The 19,462-nt window shown below is 41.3% G+C and overlaps 2 protein-coding genes across 2 annotated transcripts; one reads left to right on the top strand and one right to left on the bottom strand.

Moving 5' to 3' along the window:
* Positions 1 to 857: 857 nt before the first annotated feature.
* On the bottom strand, positions 858 to 13,545 carry ccne1 (cyclin E1). Its single transcript, XM_034105470.2, has 12 exons — positions 13,273 to 13,545; positions 12,694 to 12,744; positions 12,392 to 12,479; positions 12,025 to 12,090; positions 11,544 to 11,710; positions 11,159 to 11,294; positions 9,115 to 9,261; positions 8,810 to 8,905; positions 5,148 to 5,282; positions 2,590 to 2,701; positions 2,324 to 2,481; positions 858 to 1,849 (listed from the first exon to the last, which is right to left on the bottom strand). The coding sequence occupies exons 2-12, from the start codon at positions 12,705 to 12,707 to the stop codon at positions 1,619 to 1,621; spliced, it is 1,350 nt and encodes a 449-aa protein (XP_033961361.1). The 5' UTR covers positions 12,708 to 12,744; positions 13,273 to 13,545; the 3' UTR covers positions 858 to 1,618.
* Positions 13,546 to 14,144: 599 nt separating this feature from the next.
* On the top strand, positions 14,145 to 19,455 carry LOC117463138 (uncharacterized protein F13E9.13, mitochondrial). Its single transcript, XM_034105471.2, has 6 exons — positions 14,145 to 14,266; positions 14,940 to 15,022; positions 15,108 to 15,288; positions 15,966 to 16,116; positions 16,890 to 17,017; positions 19,265 to 19,455. The coding sequence occupies exons 1-6, from the start codon at positions 14,194 to 14,196 to the stop codon at positions 19,453 to 19,455; spliced, it is 807 nt and encodes a 268-aa protein (XP_033961362.1). The 5' UTR covers positions 14,145 to 14,193.
* Positions 19,456 to 19,462: the final 7 nt, after the last annotated feature.

Raw genomic sequence — 19,462 nt, 5'->3', positions numbered from 1 at the left:
AAAATAATAAATGTCCAAGGTGATGTCTTTAAAAGATCCTATTTTGGCCATCCAAAACTCCCAACACATTAACATGATAGAAAAGCCTGTTTACGGCCCGTCTTCTCTACACATTTTGCACGAATAAGGAATAATTGATTATAATAGTGACTCGTGGCTGCACGATTAATCGATTTTAAATCGAAATCGCGATTCGAGATGATGCGATTATCAAATCGCAAAGCCTGCGATTTTTTTAAACTTTTTTTTTTTTTTTCTTCTTCTTGTGTCAGTCATCCACACCAATCAGAAGTGATGTGCTCCACATGTACCAGCCATTGTTAATCAATCAGAAGTGGCCCATGATAGAAGGTGATAGACAGATTGATCCAATCACCTGCCAAGTGCTTTTGAAAGTGCCTGCCCTTTCCAAATGGCTTCCTAGATCTGAGTCAGGTTAGTGATGCTCCATCACGTGTTTCTACTACAGGGTGAATCTTTAACTGAAGCTTGACTTTAAAGCAACCCAACGGAAGTTTCGTGTAAGTTTAGTTCTTTCACTCGTAGCTCGGGCTGCGGGGCGCTAGAGACAAGAGTATGTTGATACGACCTTCCTAGACACAGTTATGGCTGCATTTTACAATACACTTCTATTGGGTCGCTTAAAAATAAATATCGCAATTCGAATCGCAATATTTGTCAGAAAAATCGCAATTAGATTTTTTCCCAAAATCGTGCAGCCCTAGTTGCAGCCATCGTAAATTAAACATTAACTCCCAAAATATTTTAATTCTTTTTTGGGAACAATTGTGTGATTTCAGAAGAGGCTTGTCACAACAACAACAAAAAACAACCAAACATTGTTAAAAGTCCTTAGAAACTGTTTTTAATTGAAATATGTAGCAGCATTTTATTTAAAAAAGTCAAATAAACATTTTGGTGGTGGGGAGAAAAACCGCAGGTTAGGATAAAAATAAAAGTTAAATACAATCAATACTTTAGCTTCTGAAGCCTGGCTGGTTCACTCGTCCATTTAGGTAGCCAAGCTACTGGTCCCTAAGCAAAACGACAACATGGCAAGAGTTCATCAAAAACACACTGCATCACACACACACAAACACTCTCCATCATGCAAAGCCCACTTTTATAGCAGCACAGAGGGACAAATATGACCCTAGGAAAAGTTTTTGGGCAAATGAGGCCACTGATTAAAAACAGCAATCATCCCCCACACCCCAAACACACACACACACACACATTTAATAAAGTAGAGAATTCATACAAAAATGTCCATTCAATTTGGCCTCTGCATAGGAAAAAAAATTGGTAACCAACAAATGTGTAGGTGTGGTTGTAATTCACGTAAGCATTTGGGTGCAATGCCGTTGAAAATCTTCTCGAGCCGTCGCATCCGTAACAGATCCTTTGCTCTTTGAAGGGTTAAATAATCCTGCAGGGATAAAAACTGTCCACTGGGTGGCAGTGTTTTGTCAAAGTCACTATACTCCCAAGTTGGCTTGTGTTAAAAAGGAAAAAATACGAATTCCATGAATGTTTTCCCTCTGAGAATCCATCATTGCTGTTCAGAGTCAACACAACAGAGGCGCTTTTCTTCTCCATTCAGCCAGAAGTTAGACATTTATTTCAGATTTGCCGTCGTCTGGTCAGTTTCAGTGACGGCGTCGCTGCTTTGGACAGTGTCGTTGTGGGGATGGAGTTTGAATCCTGGTTTGATCTTCAGCACCACAGCGTCCACCGGGACCAGCTCTTCAGTTTTCTCACTGCTCTGCGGGGGGGTCAGGACACCCGAGGGTACAGGACAGTTGCCGTGACGTTGCAACTCCACATCCTGGTAGGAGTAGGCCTTGTCCTGTAGACCGCAAATACAAGGATTACATTGACTGTGACTAGAGAACACTTCTTCAGGATGAAATTGGATATTTTTACAAAATCCAGCTCTATAAAATCAGTCATTCCGAGATCAAATATGGATTTACTTTTTTTTTTTTTAAAGCAAGCAAAATCCGAAAGACTTTGCTTTCAGAATGTGAAACTATTATCGCCACATTCAGACGATAAATACATTTTGAAGCTTGTAAAGGCAGCAAGATAACTTCAGCTCTAACTCTACTTAATGCTGCACACACTTTCTACAGCATGACTTTCACTGATGAGCGTTTAGAGAAAGACAGTGTGTCATCACCATTTCTACTAGCTTTAAGATGATTGATGGTAGTCAATACAATGGATGGATGTCTGAACAATAAGCTGCCGACTGTTGAACATTATGAGGGGGGGGGGGCAGCCCCTAGTTTCTCCCTGCCTGTGAAACACTTTCTCTTACCAGCCATGTGATGTAGGAGGCGTGGGTCTGGATGTTGTGCATGTCATCTGCAGAGATTCCTGTGAATGTTCTCATAGACGAACCACCGACCTCCTGCAGCGCAATGGCGAACGGCACCATCCACCTCACACACTCCTCCACCTCCACCCTCTTCAGAGCTGCAAGCACAGAAGGATGAAGTGAGGACATGATAAAGTATGCTTTAGGATCACCTTTGCTCAAGAAGAGTAAAGCCAGAGGAGTTCAGGAGAAGCTTCTTTTTTCACCTGAGACGTTTTCCACCAGCTCCAGAGAGGAGAAATGAAACAGGGCTGAGGCAGCGAGGATGCCGTTGGAAAACTCGAGGCAATGCACATCGAGAATACACAGGTCCAATAACTAGAGGGAAAAAGAGAAACATCAGAGCCTGCCTCAAAATGATACTGAACCATCACATTTGCTCTTTAAAGCTACAGAGCTGGGGACTCCGAGGGCAGCAACCCGTAGAGGGACCACAACCGATTAGATGTACAGTATGCGAGTCAATGGATGCGATTTAGAAAGAGCTCAACTGTAGGATGATCCAAAGAACACGTGAAGCGACTTCTGAATGAGTGTACCATCCAGGCAGGTCAGTGATGCCTTAAAACCAAAAGGTGAAAGATTCATCTACAATGACTGATTTTCTTTCAATTACGTTTGCATTTCAATCTTAAGCTCCGTCGCTTCTTTGAAAAAAAGGTTTCAAAACAGAAGTATTTTTATTATTTTTAAAAAGCACTTAAGAATCTAAAGCCCATTGGAAGCCAATGCACCAGCACTTTTCTTGTTGTTCTGAGATTTTATTTCTATGCTTTCTTTCACTTATTTTAAGTCGCTTTGAATAAAATCAACAGCTAAATTCAATGTAATGTAATAATTGGGGCGGTCAGATGATTAAAATATTTAATCGCATGATTGTCCATAGTTAATCGCACATTTTTTATCTGTTCTAAATGTACCTTAGAGGGATATTTTTCAAGTTTTTATTATTATTCAAATATTTTTTATTGATTTTCCACATATAACAAACGGCAGCACTCAGCATTCAAAAATACAGCGCACACAGAAAGTATACAAAATATCAATTGACATCCAGAGGAGATACAAAATATGTATATAGAAAGTAAACGTACACAAAAAAAACTACATGGTTAAATAACCAAACGTCAAAAATGAATGAAAAAACAATGTGGGGGGGGGGGGGCTACGTTCTGGCGATCTGGTCACCGTCGGGGGTCGTCACTGATTTCATCTCTATTAGCAGCGATCCTTTTTCGGAGAGATAGTGGAATTTCACAATAAAAGCCCGCGGTGGGAGCCCGTCTTGTGTCGCTCTACTGCGGAGAGCGACACAACGGTCCTCGCAACGGTCCCTCAGTGTGGCCAGTTCTTTTTTCATATCAGTAACATCTGATGTCATGCAGGTGATTGAGTCCGAGTGGTTGCTAACCTCAGCCTCCAGCTCAGATACTCGGCCCTCAGTTACTTCAATTCTTTTGTTGACTTGTTCCACCACACTTCGTAATTCCGTCCGAATCTGGGTAGTCTGTATTTTGAGTTCCGCCGATTGGGCTATGGCCTTTTCTTCAATTTTCGCCACCAGGTCCTGTTTAAGAGACGCAATAGCGTTAAGTACCACGTGTTGGTCGTTGATGTCTGCGTTGTCTGCCTGGTTAGCATTAGCGCTAGCTTCCGCCGCCGGCCCCAACTTGTTGTTTCCCTGGCATATTTACTCGGCAATCGTCTGGCTATGGATATAACTTGTGTATCAAGTCGCTTGGAGTCCGTTCAAGTGGTTTTAAGAGCAATATTCTGACATTAGTCGTTCTCATGAAGAGCTCAACAAAACTCCGTCTCTACATGGCGCTGCCCTCACCGGAAGTCCTTTTTCAAGTTTTTAATACTCTTATCAACATATGAGTGGACAAATATGCTTTATGCTAATGTTTGTTATCATTTGAACAATGACAAATTCTCATGAATATTAAACACAACAACCTCTGAACATTACAAATATTCGCATCAATTCAACCTGGAACCTCTCTCATACAATAAAGTGTGTGTGCAAGCGCGCGCGTGGAGACACTGATGGATCGTTGGAGCTCTGTGCAACTCAAGGCATATGCTCGAACGGGAGCTGCCTGGACGCTGCAATCATGGTGCGCACTATCCGTGCTGAGTGTGCTGACTTTTCGTACAATGTCCCGCTGTCTGGCTTCCTGCATCAAGTCAAGTGCTCGGCGCAGTTGTCGGCGAAATGTCGCTCCTCTGTTTTCATTTAAACAGCTCCTTATATCCGTTAGCATCTGGTGCTAGCTAGCTGCGCTAACAACAACAATACACGCAAAGTGTGCGCGTTCTCTCTCTCTCTCGCGCGCCACACATACCCAAACCCCTGGTCCTCCCGATGGCCAGTCGGTGCCTGCCGGTGAGCGTGGAAGTGTGGTCTGCTGCAAGCGGACAGCAGGAGCGGGGCTGTCCGCATCAGCTTGTAGATGGTATTTTAAACTCGATGCGCTCTGAAACTACGGGGCGGCCGAGGACAAAAAATACACATGCGTTCAGCGCGTTAAAATAATTGGTGGCGTTCATTTTTTTTTGCGTTAACTTGACAGCCCTAGTAATAATGCTTACAAGAAACGCACACTAAGCCACTCCTGAGCGCTACCAGAATTGAAATATTTGTCAAACTAAAAGAAAGACGAAGCTTTAAGTGAGTGTGCACACTTCTGTCCTTTTTCTGTATTATTGAAATACCCACTTGCTAGATTAACTTGAAATGAAAAACACACAAACAGCATACCTGTGCGATTTGTGTGAAGGTTTTCTGGGGGTATTTGGGGATGAGCAGCTCGTCGGTGTCCTTCAGGTAAGCCACCTGCATGTACACATTGAGCCAGGAGATAGGAGTCTGTGGGCTGAGGCTCCAGTTCAGCTCCTGGGGGAGAACAGAACGAGAGGACAACCTGCCGTGTTAAGATTCAACTGGATTGACTAGGTTCAAATACTTTTGATTATTCATTATATTTTTGGTTTAAAAACTGTGTGCTTGCCAGTTTTCTAAAGTTCCGTTTTTGTAAAGGCCAGCCACATCTCAAAGGTATGTAGCTCCAAAGATATACATAACAAATTGGGATGTGTTGGACTAACCCTAATGTTACAATCTTTCACATTTGGGAATTCAGTTGAATCCTTTTACCAATAGAACATGACCTCCGGTTGGTTAAATGGCATTTGATTTTCTACAATATTCATGTCATCTTCTTAGTCTAACATACTAGCCTGTTCCAGTTCTGTAATTTAACATCACACGAGTTGAGGGAGTTTCGTGCTTTTCCTATTTTGGGTAGTCATTTTGACAAAACATTTTTTTTACTTATATATTTTTAAACCATATTATGTCAGTAGAGTTTTCTTAACCCGTCCCGTTATATTCATTTTTCTGTAACAGCAATGATATTCCTGGGTCTATTTGACTGATGTTTAATTATCCAAAAATGGTCAGAAACCCCAAAATCCTTATTTTTAGTTTGTACCTTTTATTACTATCAATATGTAGTGCAATTGTGTTATTCACCTCTCACAGATCATGGTTCCATTAGAATAAGTCACTTGTTTTTCACAAAACATATACATTCAAACACATTTCTCTAATATTTGTTTTACATTGGAAAAACCTTGATATAAAATACCTTTTTGCACAACATAAACATTTCTAAAATTACATTTTCTAACTTCTTTCCAAATAGAGACACTTCTTCTCTTCAGGGTCAAATTGACCTGTTCACTTAGAATCAAGCCAAATGAGTCATAAGGATTTGTATTGAAAGTGTTTTATTGTAACAGTGTGCGTGTGCGTGTCAGTAGGGGTGTAACGGTTCCCAAACATTTCGGTTCGGTATGTACCTCGGTTTTTAGGTCACGGTTCGGTTCGTTTTCGGTACAGCAGAAAAAATGATCACAGAACATAAAATATATATATTTTTTTATTATTATTAAACTGTGAATAATGTATTCACTCAAATAAATACAAAATATAATAAAATAAACATTAAGGTGCAGCATTTCGATGAACTGAAATAATCTGTATTTGAACTGTACTAGTACCTAAGCAGCCAGTTTGACATTAGGACTTGCTTGTCATTGTATTTTCATGTTTTTTTTAAAGAAAGATGAACTTGTCCACATTGCTTGCCGAAAGGGCAGATCTGCTGGCACTAGCAATGTCTCCTGCTGTGGAGAACACCCTCTCGATAGGGACAGAGGTAGTAGCAGATACAGCCAGGTAGCGCTTTGCTAACATGGCAACATAAGGATATTTGCCGTTTGTAATAGCTTTGGCTCGGTCTGAACTTGTTGCGAGTGGTGGAGGCTTAAATGCTAGTGGGAGTTGGGTTTGCACTTCAGTCTTTTTTCTTTTGGTACCGGTAGGGGTGTAACGGTTCACAGAAGTCACGGTTTGGTTCGTACCTCGGTTTGGAGGTCACGGTTCGGTACAACAAGAAAAAGCAAATAAAAGTCCCAAATGCATAATTCCAGGTTTGTTGTTATTTATGTTTGAACAGTAGTGCAAGTTTCAGTTTAAAAATAAAGAACTGACATTTTGAATAATTAACTGTATTAAACAGTTAAAAACAAACCATACACACTCAGATGGCCATATTATCTATAATGGCTGATGTCAAACAAAAAGGTTTCATCGAGCTGTAAAGCTAAAAATAATGTCTTGAAAATATTACATCATAAATAATAAGAAAGTGTTTCAAGAGCGCAAAGTCGTTGAAAAAAATATGCCAAAAGCTTCCGTTATTTATTTTGGTCTCTCGGCTCTCATGTCTATTGGCTTCTTAAAAACCGCGGGGATCAGCTGTTGAACAGCTGTTGTCTTTTGCAGGGCTCCGGTGATTGGCAAATCTGGGTGATGCCTTCTGATGTGATTTAGCATGTTTGGCGTGTGTTGCCATTAGCATGCCGCACCGCTGTCGAACAACGCCGACACACCGTCCTCGTCCGATCCACCACTCGCACACTTCGTCGTTATTGTAGTCCACAGGGAACGCGAAATGTTCCCACACAGCTGATTTAAAAGAAGTAGGTGGGTTCTAGCTCCTGTGTGTTATCTGAAATCGCAATACTAACTTTTCTTCTTCTTGTATTTTGTTCGTTTTGTTGTTGTTTCTTCTTGTTCTTCATTTGTTGTTTAAGGGCGGCTGGCAAACAGCTTTTAGGCGCAATACCGCCCCCTGGATTATATATAGTGTAGTGGATACTGCCCTGAATTACTTTTTCCCCACTCGTTAAAAAAAAGGCGTATTCGCTGTGTGACTGCGTGTGCCGAACCGTGACGTCCGAACTGTGACGGTACGGGACGAATACGGATACCGTTACACCCCTTGGTACCGGTGATATTCACGTTCGGGTGATGCCTTTTCAAATTAGTGAGCAAGTTTGATGTATTGCCTGCCGCGTAACCAATGTTAGTTGAACAATGCCGACAAACAGCTTTGGTTCGGTCCACCTGTCTTTGTCCGTCATCCTTGTACGTAACTGCGAAACCAAAATGTTCCCAAACCGGAGACTTCAATGATGCTGGAGGATTTTCGAGCTCAACTTTATCTGCGTTCGCCATTTCGACAGTTCCTCTAATTACCGACTACATTTGAACGCATCCCTCTGACCAGCTCTCATAGTATTCCTCTCGTCCAATTAAATGACTTGCTCGCTCTATGACGCGTTTTACTCTGAATGCTGCGACGCAGCACCTGAGATTACTTCCAATAAGTTGTTCACATTCTCAATTTTTTACGTTTAACGTTATATTCGTTCAGTACACACCTGTACCGAACCCAAGGGCCCTGACACATAGGGGTGTAACGGTATACGTACCCGTACCGAAATGATTCGGTACGGGTACGTATACCGTTACACCCCTATGTGTCAGTATATCCCATTTGCACTTCTGACCCCTCTGAGCCCCCACTTTCACTGCCGGGTCAATCTCTGTGATATAAACATGAAGTGGGGGGGGTTCCAAATACATGACATGAACCATTTTACTTGTTTATAGCCCTAATTAAGGCAAGAAGAAGACGTTTCATATAAAAAAAAAAAGAAGTATTTATCGTAGATTTTCAAAATTGAATAAGGGTCAATTTGACGCTGAACGTAACAGGAGGATGCGTTTGTATTATTTTCCGTTGCAAGTATTCTTCCGTGCTTATTTTAGTTATTGAAAACAACCCTGGGATTGATGTATTTGTAAAATACAAGAGTATGGAAGAGAACACAACACACAGCGTTTATGACTTGGGTAACCAAGGCATATTTTAACAGGACACTTACTATGTTCGCGAAATAAACCAAAATATCATCAGTTGGTTAGTTTGGCTATATGATATTTGGACAAATACCGAGCAGATCCTACTGATGTCAGTGAGCTAAGTGTGTGTGTGTGTGTGTGTTTACCTTCATAATAATGATTTCCATTCTGAGAATCTCATCTTCGGTGCAGGCTTCGTCTGTAACGTAGGCAAACTGGTGGACCTTGGGAGGATACATCTCCTGAGGGACGCAAAAACACAGGAGACGACCTTTATAACAACCACTCATACCAAACCAACGAGTGGAAGATGTTGCAGGAGACTTTGGGGGGCAGTGAGAGTACAATGATATATCCAACACATGCCCACAACAAAAGGCCAAAAATAACCACAGGGTTCTTATAGAAGCAGAGGGTTTGATTTACTCCCGGATTCTCCAACCCTTCTCACCTCTACTTTAGCAGCTATGAAGAGACAGGTGATGCCTATGAGCTGCAGCGTGGTTTTGAAGACGTTTCTCTGGGTGGCCATGAAGCGATCAAAGTAGTCCTGGGCGAGGTGGTAAGACTCCCTGTGCAGTTTGTACACCTCACTCACCTAAAAACACAAACGGAACATTAATGCAGGAATAGGGCCGCCCCATGACTTTTAACCACAAGAGATGTATGTGATGGCACTATGGACACGAAGTGGCATCAGGAAGATGAAATAGTACCCATCAGGAGAAGCTCATCTCATGACAACGTTTTGTTACTGTAAGCTGGAACAGCCATGTTTACCTCTTTACTATTCTATTTTCCTTTATTTAAAAAAAACCAAAAGACAACACCCAAACAAAAGCAAGATTTAGAAGTGATTGAAAAGCATTTAGATTTTAGAGGACATGCACCATAAATGATATATATATTAGGGATTGGAACGATTAATCGAAATTATTCAGGTATTCGAATAATTATTCATGTATATGAGTTATGAATATTTTTAATAAAATAAAAAAAAGATTATTCATTTTTTTTTTTGGGAGTGAGTCCAAAATTGATTACATATTATTAAATTGAATAATTTAATGTATATATATACAACTGCCATAGCTAAATGTGTTAGGTGACGTCTTAAGGTGTGTTTTGCTCCGCTGCAATCATGTTGTGCGCACTATCCGAGCTGAGTGTGCTGACTTCTCCTACAATGTCCCGCTGTCTGCTTCAAGTGCTCGGCGCAGTTGTGGCGAAATGTCGCTCCTCATATCCATTAGCGCAGCTAGCTAGCACCAGATGCTAACAACAACAATACACGTAAGGTCTCTTTCTTGCTCGCTCGGACCACACGTACACACACCCTCCCGGTCCTCCCGATGGCCAGTCGGTGCCTGCCGGTGAGCGTGGAAGTGTGGTCTGCAGCAAGCGGACGGCAGGAGCGGGGCTGTCAGCATCAGCTTGTAGATGGTATTTTAAACTCGATGCGCTCCGAAACTACGGGGCGGGCGAGGAAAAAAAATACACATGCGTTAATCACGGTAAAATAATTAGTGGCGTTTTTTTTGCGTTAACGCGTTATTAAATCTCAAATCTAAAGCAGATTGGATCTTTATCGAGTGCGACTAGGCCTATCAGATTGGTTAATCTCTTTCAGAGACTGGAGTCCAGTCATTGCATCTCTTTATTTACCTCCATTACATTGATGTTCATAAGCCACAGTTGGTGGGTTTTTTTCTGCCTGGCAAGCTACTGTTGAATATTATTACATGGCTTAGTTAAATACCGATTCTGATTGGTCAATTTGAACATTTCAGAGGTGAATATAACGGGTGTCCAGACTGCTGTTAAGCACTATAATGACCGTTGCTAAGGAAGATGGAGAGAGAAAGGAAAGGGGTTAAAAGACGGAGCGCTGGACATCAGATAAAACAGAAAAACCCTGACAGGAACACATTATGTGCTCTGTAGTGTTTAAGGACTTGTTTGTGGAAAATTCTGTAAACAGACTTGGACAGTCACAGAAAACATCAATCAGAGCCGTCTTCATTTTTAAATAAAGTTGTTGTCGGAGTTCCAGCTTTTGGTGCACCGTGGAATGGAGTTTTATTTTCTTAGCGTAAGCAATACGATCATTTTCAAGTCAATAAAATAATTTCAATTAATATTGGGAGTCAAGTCGTTGGTCTGTGGCCGTGTAGCTGGATGGTTTGTGCCACAGGGTGTTTACAGATAACACAAAATACACATTTACTCAATAATTAGATTAATTGTCCAGCTCAGAACCAGTAAGAGGCCTTAGTGTTGTCGGGCGTTCTACAGTCATGAAACGTATTGTATGATGTTCTTTAAGGTTCTAGCTGTTGTATTATCCTGCTGTCTAGCCAATTCAATCAGAAAAGGCAAGTCAGTAGTTGGTTATACACACAGCCTTTCCTTTCACCACCTATAATGCGTAAATGGTCAAAATGGAAGCCAGGTGGAGACAAATTCTAGACTAGTTACAAGGACATAGTACACACCTCCATGAGCCAGTCCAGGAGAACGGCTCTCATCTTGGGCTGTAGGTGAGGATGTTTCTCCATCACATGGACATCCTTGGCGTACGTCTTGTCCTTCTCCAACATGTTGTTCCACACCACATCCTTACTGGCCCAGCTGATAATAAAACAGAGATGGATAAAAAGAAAATGGTAAAACATCAAATATTTAACTCATGACCGTCCCCCTTGTTGTGCAACATGTGCTAAGCAGTAGTATGATGTTCTATGGGCAGACATGTGAACCACAAGGCCAGCAACAACAACTATTAGCCACAACCTCAGAAAAGGGACCACAGAGAAAGACAAGTGCTATATTATATCAAACAGGTTGCTGTAAGATAATTATTCTAAAAACAGTACTCACCACAGGGCAGGAAGCGGCGCGCACCGTACAGGCGTTACATAGACGTTGTGGAAGTTGTAGTGGGGGAAACCTGCGTTAATCAGGGCAACGGGCGGGTCCTCTTCCTGATCAGGTGTGGGGATGCACCTCTGTGGACTTGTGTAACCAGCATCAGGACTCCAGCCCAGCTTTACAGGAAAGAGGGAGAGCAGAGATGTGAGGAATGGAAAATGAGAGGGGGGGGACACAGTATTGGCCCGGGCAACTCAATAAGCCGGATGGTTTACATTACAGACAAAAAATGAACTATAGATACCCTTAATATGGGCTTAATTGATGAAGTATGATCGTAAGGCAGAATAACCCCAACAAATTACTTTGGGAATGAGCAACCTACTTATATACCAGCTGTGCATTTGATCAAATGCAAGCCAAGTGGCAAGATTTAGTAACCACAATTTATATAAGGTGAACTTAGTTAGGTGGGGTGGGTTATGCCTACCTCACATTCACGCTGCTTCTTCATCATCATCATCTCTGCTACCTCCTCATCAGGATCTTGTAAATACTGAGGATCAAAGATGGACATATTTTAAAGTTAAATTTGTCTTCGATTCAAAGCATATACATCAGATCAATCTCCAGCTGGTGAAAGGTAGAAACTGCTAATTGTCCCAGCCAGAGATGTTTTGAAAGCCCTAATGAAAATCATTATTAAATCCAGCAATATCAGTTGTACAAGAAATACTCCAATGAAGCACAGACACTACTTGCTAGCAATGATGAACATTTGTGACAACCCAGACACACCTGAAACATGGGGTTTAGGCCCATTACAGGCTGCTCTGTGAGCCTTTCAGACTACTTACAATGGCAACATCTGCCTTCCTCTTTCTCGGTCGTACTGTATTTTCTTTGAACGCCCCGGGAGCTACAGACTTCGCTTCTGTGTCTTCCCTATAAACAACAAAAGACAAACACGTACTGGCAGTTAGTCTCCCGAGCCGACATAAACAGTTTAACATGCTTGGCCTAATATGTTAATGCGGGCTAAAACAAATAGCAACAAGCTAACTAGCCGGATGGCTAAAGCTCCATCAACTTTTCTCTCGTCACACACTTTGATTGACGCGCTTAAAATAGACATGAATGAAATGCGTATGAAACTCACCGTTGTCTTCGCATTATACTCAGAGGGGTATGTGTCAGTTTCAGAGTAAACCTGTGAATGAGAAGTGTTTAAAACGTTTGTTATTTGGGGTTTAAAACAACACATTCATACACTCCCAACCCCCACTCTCGACTCCCTCCTTCTGACAAAGCCCAACTCAGCCTGGCGCGGGGAAATGGAAACAGTACTCAATGTAAAAAGTCGCTTAAAAGTACCAAACAATGCTATTTCTTCACGAAACTAATCGGTGGCCAACACAAGATGTATTATAAGCCCCCCGAGTTTTTTATTTCGCGCATTTTTGATGGGAAACCGGTTATTTCCCCCACTAACTATGGACAGCTGGCTTGCCACATAATGGCCGAACGACAGGCACAGCTGAGACGCCTATTATCCCAATTTAACATTTAACATTAACAGTAATAACACCAGGCATTTAAGTACGAGAAGCCATAAAAACCTTGAATCCAGTATCTAACTTGCTACGGTTTAGTTAGCATTCAATTCAGCTTAGCAATAAAAGTTGCACCTAGCTTCACAAACACGATGCAATGGTACAGTTTCGTATTATCCACTCACCTCAAGATGCTGCCCTTGAAGTTCACTCTTGTCCAAAATTAAATATGTATAATGTATAATTTCACAGCCTGTTGTTCGGATGCAGTGGGGCTCTCTGTGTCCGAGTGTGCGTGTACCCAGGCCGTGCTAGTTCCTCTGAGCTGGCGCCTTGTAGTGAACAGATGACTTGAAGCATCAACGTCAGAGAGGAGTGGATTTCACTTGGCGCTAAACTCACAGCTTCACCGCCTCTCTGTAATCAAACTCTCTCCCAATTCACCACCGTTTCGCATCCTTATCGTGTACAGAGTTCGTCTTTTGTATATAATCGATATATTTTATGATAAAGAGGAGGGAAAATGAGTTTATAAATTTGCCGGCAAAACTGGAGGCGTGTCTGCCGCGGTGACAGCTGCAGGGGCGGGGCTTCCAAAGAGGAAGTGCCCGGGCACCGCGTGGCTAGTCTGTCAGATGTAAACAAAGCCGTAGTGCTTAGATTTAAGCCTAAAATACAATGAAATACGACCATAATGTTGTGAGGTAACTAGGTACGTTTGTTCCATGAACTCCAAATATGGCTGTCTTGCGCTGTCACGCTTGGCGCATCAGTTATTTAGGTAAAAAAAAGAACTATGTTAGCCGGCGGATGCTTCGACCGCCCATTTCCAGCTATCTCCGTATTATATCCACGTAAAACTTTTTGTTTTAACACACTCTCTGCACTGCTAAATACTTTTTTACTTCAGGTGATGAGGTTATGTAAGATAAATAATTGTTTTAGGCACTACTGGTTTGATATGGATTTTAAAGATAGTTTATTATCACTGATTTTGCTCAAAAACAAAACTGACCCTTGGCCAGTCACGTGATCCACATGCTTAGAAAGACAAAAAGCAAGATTATTTGTCTCTGCTCAACTGGTTGCTCCACAAAAACGACAACATGAAGTTTTTGAACCTTTTTGGGCGACTGAAATCTGTGGTTATTGGAATGATTCATGTTAAAGCTTTACCAGGTAAGACTGACCTGACCCTTAAGATTTACATTTTAGCAGTTGTAAATGAACTATTCAGTTTATTGACTCTAGTAAAGGTTGTAAAGGTCATTTGTCTGTATTTCAAAACCCACACATAAATCAGATCAATCTCCAGCTTGTGAAAAGTAGAAACTACACATTTTCCCAGGGGTGTTTTGTTTTGTAAGCACTAATGCAAATCATTATTAAATCCAGCTGCATATACAAGTTTTTGCCAGCAATGATGCATTTATGTGACAACCTAGACACTCCTGAAACATGGGGTTTAGGCCTATTATATTATTCAGACTACTTACAATGGCAACATCTGCCTTCCTCTTTCTGGGTCGTACTGTATTTTCTTTGGGCGCCTCAGGATCTAGTAACGGTTGCAATACCACTTCGTAAAAAATACTCCTTTCAAAACTGTCATATAATTTTGTCTGTGAAATCCTATATGTCAAATGAACATGGTCAGGTAAAAGCATATTATTTGGAGCTGACTGTTGAAGTACTATAGCAAATTAGAGTAAAAATCTATTTAATAAAAGTACAAATATTTCAAATGTATACTTATAGGTGCAGTATTCAGGTAAAGGTATTTGGTTACCTTTGGGAGCTTTTATTTGTCATATCTCTTACTTATTGTTTCCATATTTGATGTCCATCACAGGCACCCCCCTGGGCTGTATGAAAATGTCCCGAATCACAGAAGAAGCCTGCAGGGAGGCAGAAATCTACCGTGACGCAGGGATTGTAAGTTATTGTACATTGTGTGAATTCCTAGCACATTAAGTCTTCTTAAGCGAGCCAGTACAGTTACTTGTGAACCCCTCTTCAGGATGCTGTGGTCATCGAGAACATGCATGACATCCCTTACTCGTTCTCTGTGGGCCCCGAGGTGACTGCCTGTCTGACCGCAGTGTGCTCGGCTGTGAGGAACATCTGTCCACAGCTGCCGCTCGGAGTGCAAATACTGTCCTCTGCAAACCAGCAGGCCCTGGCAGTCGCCCTGGCTTCAGGTTCAGTCTTTACATCGTTGAATGATCGTTGTGCTGTGTATATAATACCATCTGCAGTAAAAGTGTTTAGAACATAGGTATATCGATCGTGTATCAGATCCACTGTAAACTGATTTTCTGACTAACATCAGCTCATTACGGTCTGGTCGGGTGTCGTGATTTAAGGTGTGTTTATCAGTCAAATAAGATGCGGTGTGTTTGTCCTTTAGTGTTTTATGTAAGAACATTTAAAACAATAAAAGTAGGAATACCACAGTACTCGCGGTAAAGTATTAAAAGTATCATCATGAAAATATAGTTAAAGTACAAAAAACATTACTGATTAATCAAGACGGACAATTGTATTCTTATCATTTTACAATATATACTGCCTTATAGCTTGTGAATTTCCCCAAGGGATCCATATAGTCTATATAACACATGATAATTATATGTTGATTATATTTAGTATAGTTTCTAAGTGACTAAAACTATCATACAAATGATTAGGGGAAAGTAGAAGTAGGAAGTAGTATGAAATGGAATTACTCAAGTAATGTGCAGCAGACCAAACTGTACTTAAGTACAGTACTTGAGTAAATGTACTTTCTGAACCTCTGGTTGAAAGGAACCTGTATCTGACACAGAGGCTGCTTGTTAGTGGATCATAGTGTTCAAATGTTCCTCCATGTTCACAGGTCTGGACTTCATCAGGGCCGAGGGTTTCGTCTTTTCCCACGTGGCTGATGAAGGACTCCTGAACGCCTGCGCCGGGGACTTACTGAGGTACCGCAAACAGATCGGAGCTGAGCACGTGCAGATCTTTACCGACATCAAGAAGAAGCACAGGTGAGATCCCCATCTCTCCATTTGTATCCGTAACTAGAACCAGAAGTGATGCAAAACAGAGCTGCAACAACTTTAGTGGTTTACTTAAACATTTCTCTGAGTGTGCTGAAATAATAGGCAAGGGCAAGACCAACTACTAACCAAGCCCCCCTGTTAGAAAAGAGGATGTATAGTGACTGGATGGATACATATTAGATGTGGAGGTTTGAGGTGTTTCAGTTTGTTAGTAGCCTTGATAAATGTGCGTTCCATTGGTTGTCAAATAAACTAATTAAAAAAGGGAAAGCCATTAAGACTTGTACAGGATAACATGTCACTCGTATTTTATTAAAAAAAACAAATCTATAGAAATATCAAAAATATACCTGATGTGACAGGAGAGGTCAAGAAGCTGCAGGTTTGTACAATAGAATTCCCCTCTTCAACGAAAAACAAACAATAGCAAAAAAGGGTGAAAATATATTAAAATAGTCAAATGATATACTTCTTGTAATGTATATGAATTATTTTGGTAATACAATTTGCTTATTTAGAATTCTATATAAGTATATAGGATTCTTTGTTAAAGAGTGGAGAAGGAGGCAGGTGTAAGTTATGGATTACTCCTACACTTTGCTGCAAAAAGTGGAGCTTAAGTCACAGTTGATGAAGTCAATTGACACCCTGTTCTATGTTTTACAGTGTAATGGGATTCATGTAACTATGGTCTTCCCAGCCAGCTGTACTCGGCCATGTCCTGCTTGTTTATGTACACTGTGTGTGTGTTTCCCCAGCTCCCATGCCCTGACCTCAGACGTGAGCATTGCAGAGACGGCACATGCAGCAGAGTTCTTCCTCTCAGACGGACTCATCGTCACAGGATCAGCTACAGGACAGCAGGCTGACCCGCGGGAGCTCAGAGGTACCGCACCCTCCAGCCTGCCAGGAGCACATCAACGCTATCAGGCACTGCCTAGCACCTAATCCTTCTATAGGTTAACAACACAGGGCTGAAACACAATCTGTTATCCATTGGCTTGAGTCGACTTGATGTTAAATGCAGTAATTCCCCAGAGAAATACTATCCTTGGGCTGCACAGTTAATCAACATGGCGTCGTAATGCGTGTGTTCAAATACCATTTTGAATAAAGTTGTGTGGAGCAGCCGAGATATCCCGGCCTATAAATCACATTCCCCAGACTTAAAAAATAACAAAATTGTTTGGTACAGAAAAACTATATAAAATTATCAATCCTTCAAATATAGTGAATCATATCTGAACCGCAGTGTCAGTGAAAAGCATTACAATAACAATTAGTTACTTTCTCAGATATTCTCCACCATATATTAGAACCATTTTGTCCTGCCGACCGTAATGTTAAGTCCTTTTTAGTCATTGCCTCATCCGTCCAGCAGAGGTCACCCTCACCTTTAGTAAAGCCCTTTATATATAAACAGCCGATGCTCAAAGTCTATGAAAATATGTTCTTACTACTCATTTTGTGTCCTGGAGTGATACCCAACTCACGCTGACCTTCTACTAATAGCTTCAGAACAAGGATTACTGGCAGGTCGGTGACTCACTGCCAATCTGATATGCTGTTTGGTGGATACAGCTACATGCGGAGGAAATCATATAAAGGCAAAGTTAAGGTCAAGAACATCCAATTAGAATGAAGAAAATACAATAAGAATACAGCTGAAAACATCCTACGGCACTAGTAAACGTGTGTTGATTATTATGTGTGTACCTGGCTGCAGATGGAAATGAGATGTTAGCTATAATCTAGCATATAGCATCTATTCTATTGTTGAGATTAATGTATTTTATACATGGTTTTCAAATATCTTCTGGAAGAACCTTACACTTATATATTAAGTATTATGAAACTGTCTTTTACAATTTCCAGATCTATTTTCTGGAAATGTATGCAAACGACTGTATAATAAGAAAATGTCACATATGCAGATTTAAACATATATTTTTATAAATACAAAACAACTGGGGATGATTCATTTAGATGTTTATAGTGTTCACCATATATATTTAGAATGTGAATACTGCTTCCATAAGTGGCTTGATCAGGGACCACGGGGAGCTGAAGGCCCTGCCGCTTGTATCTGCAGAGTCAGAGGGTTGTAAATCTGGACCATGTCCTTCTTATATTAGCGATACCAGGCCTGCTATTCTAGTCTCTACCACGACTCTAAACACTCTGAGCCTAACACACACACAGCACTGGTTTCATGCACACACTCACCCCATCTTTCCCCTCACACACACGCTCTATCTCGGGAGCACAAGCACGCAGACTAGGGTCAGACACAATGATACTGGAGCTCACATGCAAGTGTCCAAAGTTCCCTGGGTTCACAGCCTCCTCTCGCCATGGCAACTGACATTCATTAACATGATCATATATGGATAGGATCCAGATCTGAAAAAACAGCATGCCGCATCGACATAATAAATCCTCTCAGATTGCCACGTTTGACAGTAACTGTTTGTGCGGATTTGAGATGCATCCATGTGCATGTGATGGTGAGGAAAGGAAATGAAGTTGTTGTATGCTTTGAAGGAATAGTTTGGATGTTTTGAAGTGGGGTTATTTTAGGTACTTGTTTATAGTCGGTGTATTATCTGCAGTAAATTGCGTCGGCACACCCGTAGTTCGCAGAGCAAAGCAATGTACTGCTTTTATCCATCAAAAAACAAAAGAGGTGTTATATTCAAATGATTATCACCTCTGTAACTTGCATGGAGACAGCTCTTTCTGATGGGAAACTAAAGCTGTTATTTGTCTCTAATGTGCTCTTGCAAAAGCCACTAAACTCCATTAAGAAAATAAATAGTTGTACTTAACAGAACCCGAGGGTTGCTGGTCTCAGGCTACTTTGAGCAGTTTGCCTGTCTGTGTTATTGTAGGCTAGCGACTCACAGGTCCTGCAAGGTAAAGTAACAAGTGTCAAAAAGATTCATAAAATCTGGTGGATTTGAAGACAGCATAAAAAACATCTTCAGGATACACTTAATATGGATACCTCCCTTACATAAGCTCAATTCAACACAACTGTCCCTTTTAAAGATCCTTAAGTCATCATTTATTGTTTTCTTTATTTTTTGTTGGAGTAGTTACCCCTGTTCAGATGTTCCTTTGCTTTTTGCAGAGGTTTCCAAGTCTGTGAGGATCCCAGTGCTGATTGGTTCTGGGGTAACCTATGACAACATTGAAAGCTACATTGGTGCAAATGGGATGATCGTCGGTTCTCATTTCAAGGAGGGGGGCCACTGGGCCAGCGCCGTGGACCCGGAGCGAGTGAAGAGGTTCATGGGAAAGATACGTGAGCTTCGACAATAGCAGAAGG

Source organism: Pseudochaenichthys georgianus, chromosome 3 (genome assembly GCF_902827115.2).
Source record: "Pseudochaenichthys georgianus chromosome 3, fPseGeo1.2, whole genome shotgun sequence".
In the NCBI taxonomy this organism is placed as follows: Eukaryota; Metazoa; Chordata; class Actinopteri; order Perciformes; family Channichthyidae; genus Pseudochaenichthys; species Pseudochaenichthys georgianus.
Note: the sequence above shows the minus strand (reverse complement) of the source record. Positions and strands in the feature narration are given on the sequence as shown.

Bases quoted from the DNA above. Each gene is read 5' to 3' on its own strand.
- ccne1 (XM_034105470.2), bottom strand. The intron at 11,295-11,543 runs GTGAGTACTGTT...TTTTATTATCAG, and splicing joins GCGCCGCTTCCTGCCCTGTG to CTGGGCCAGTAAGGATGTGG. The intron at 1,850-2,323 runs GTAAGAGAAAGT...TGCGGTCTACAG, and splicing joins CCTCCTACATCACATGGCTG to GACAAGGCCTACTCCTACCA.
- LOC117463138 (XM_034105471.2), top strand. From the start codon at position 14,194: ATGAAGTTTTTGAACCTTTTTGGGCGACTGAAATCTGTGGTTATTGGA. The intron at 15,023-15,107 runs GTAAGTTATTGT...ACCCCTCTTCAG, and splicing joins TCTACCGTGACGCAGGGATT to GATGCTGTGGTCATCGAGAA. The intron at 17,018-19,264 runs GTACCGCACCCT...TGCTTTTTGCAG, and splicing joins TGACCCGCGGGAGCTCAGAG to AGGTTTCCAAGTCTGTGAGG.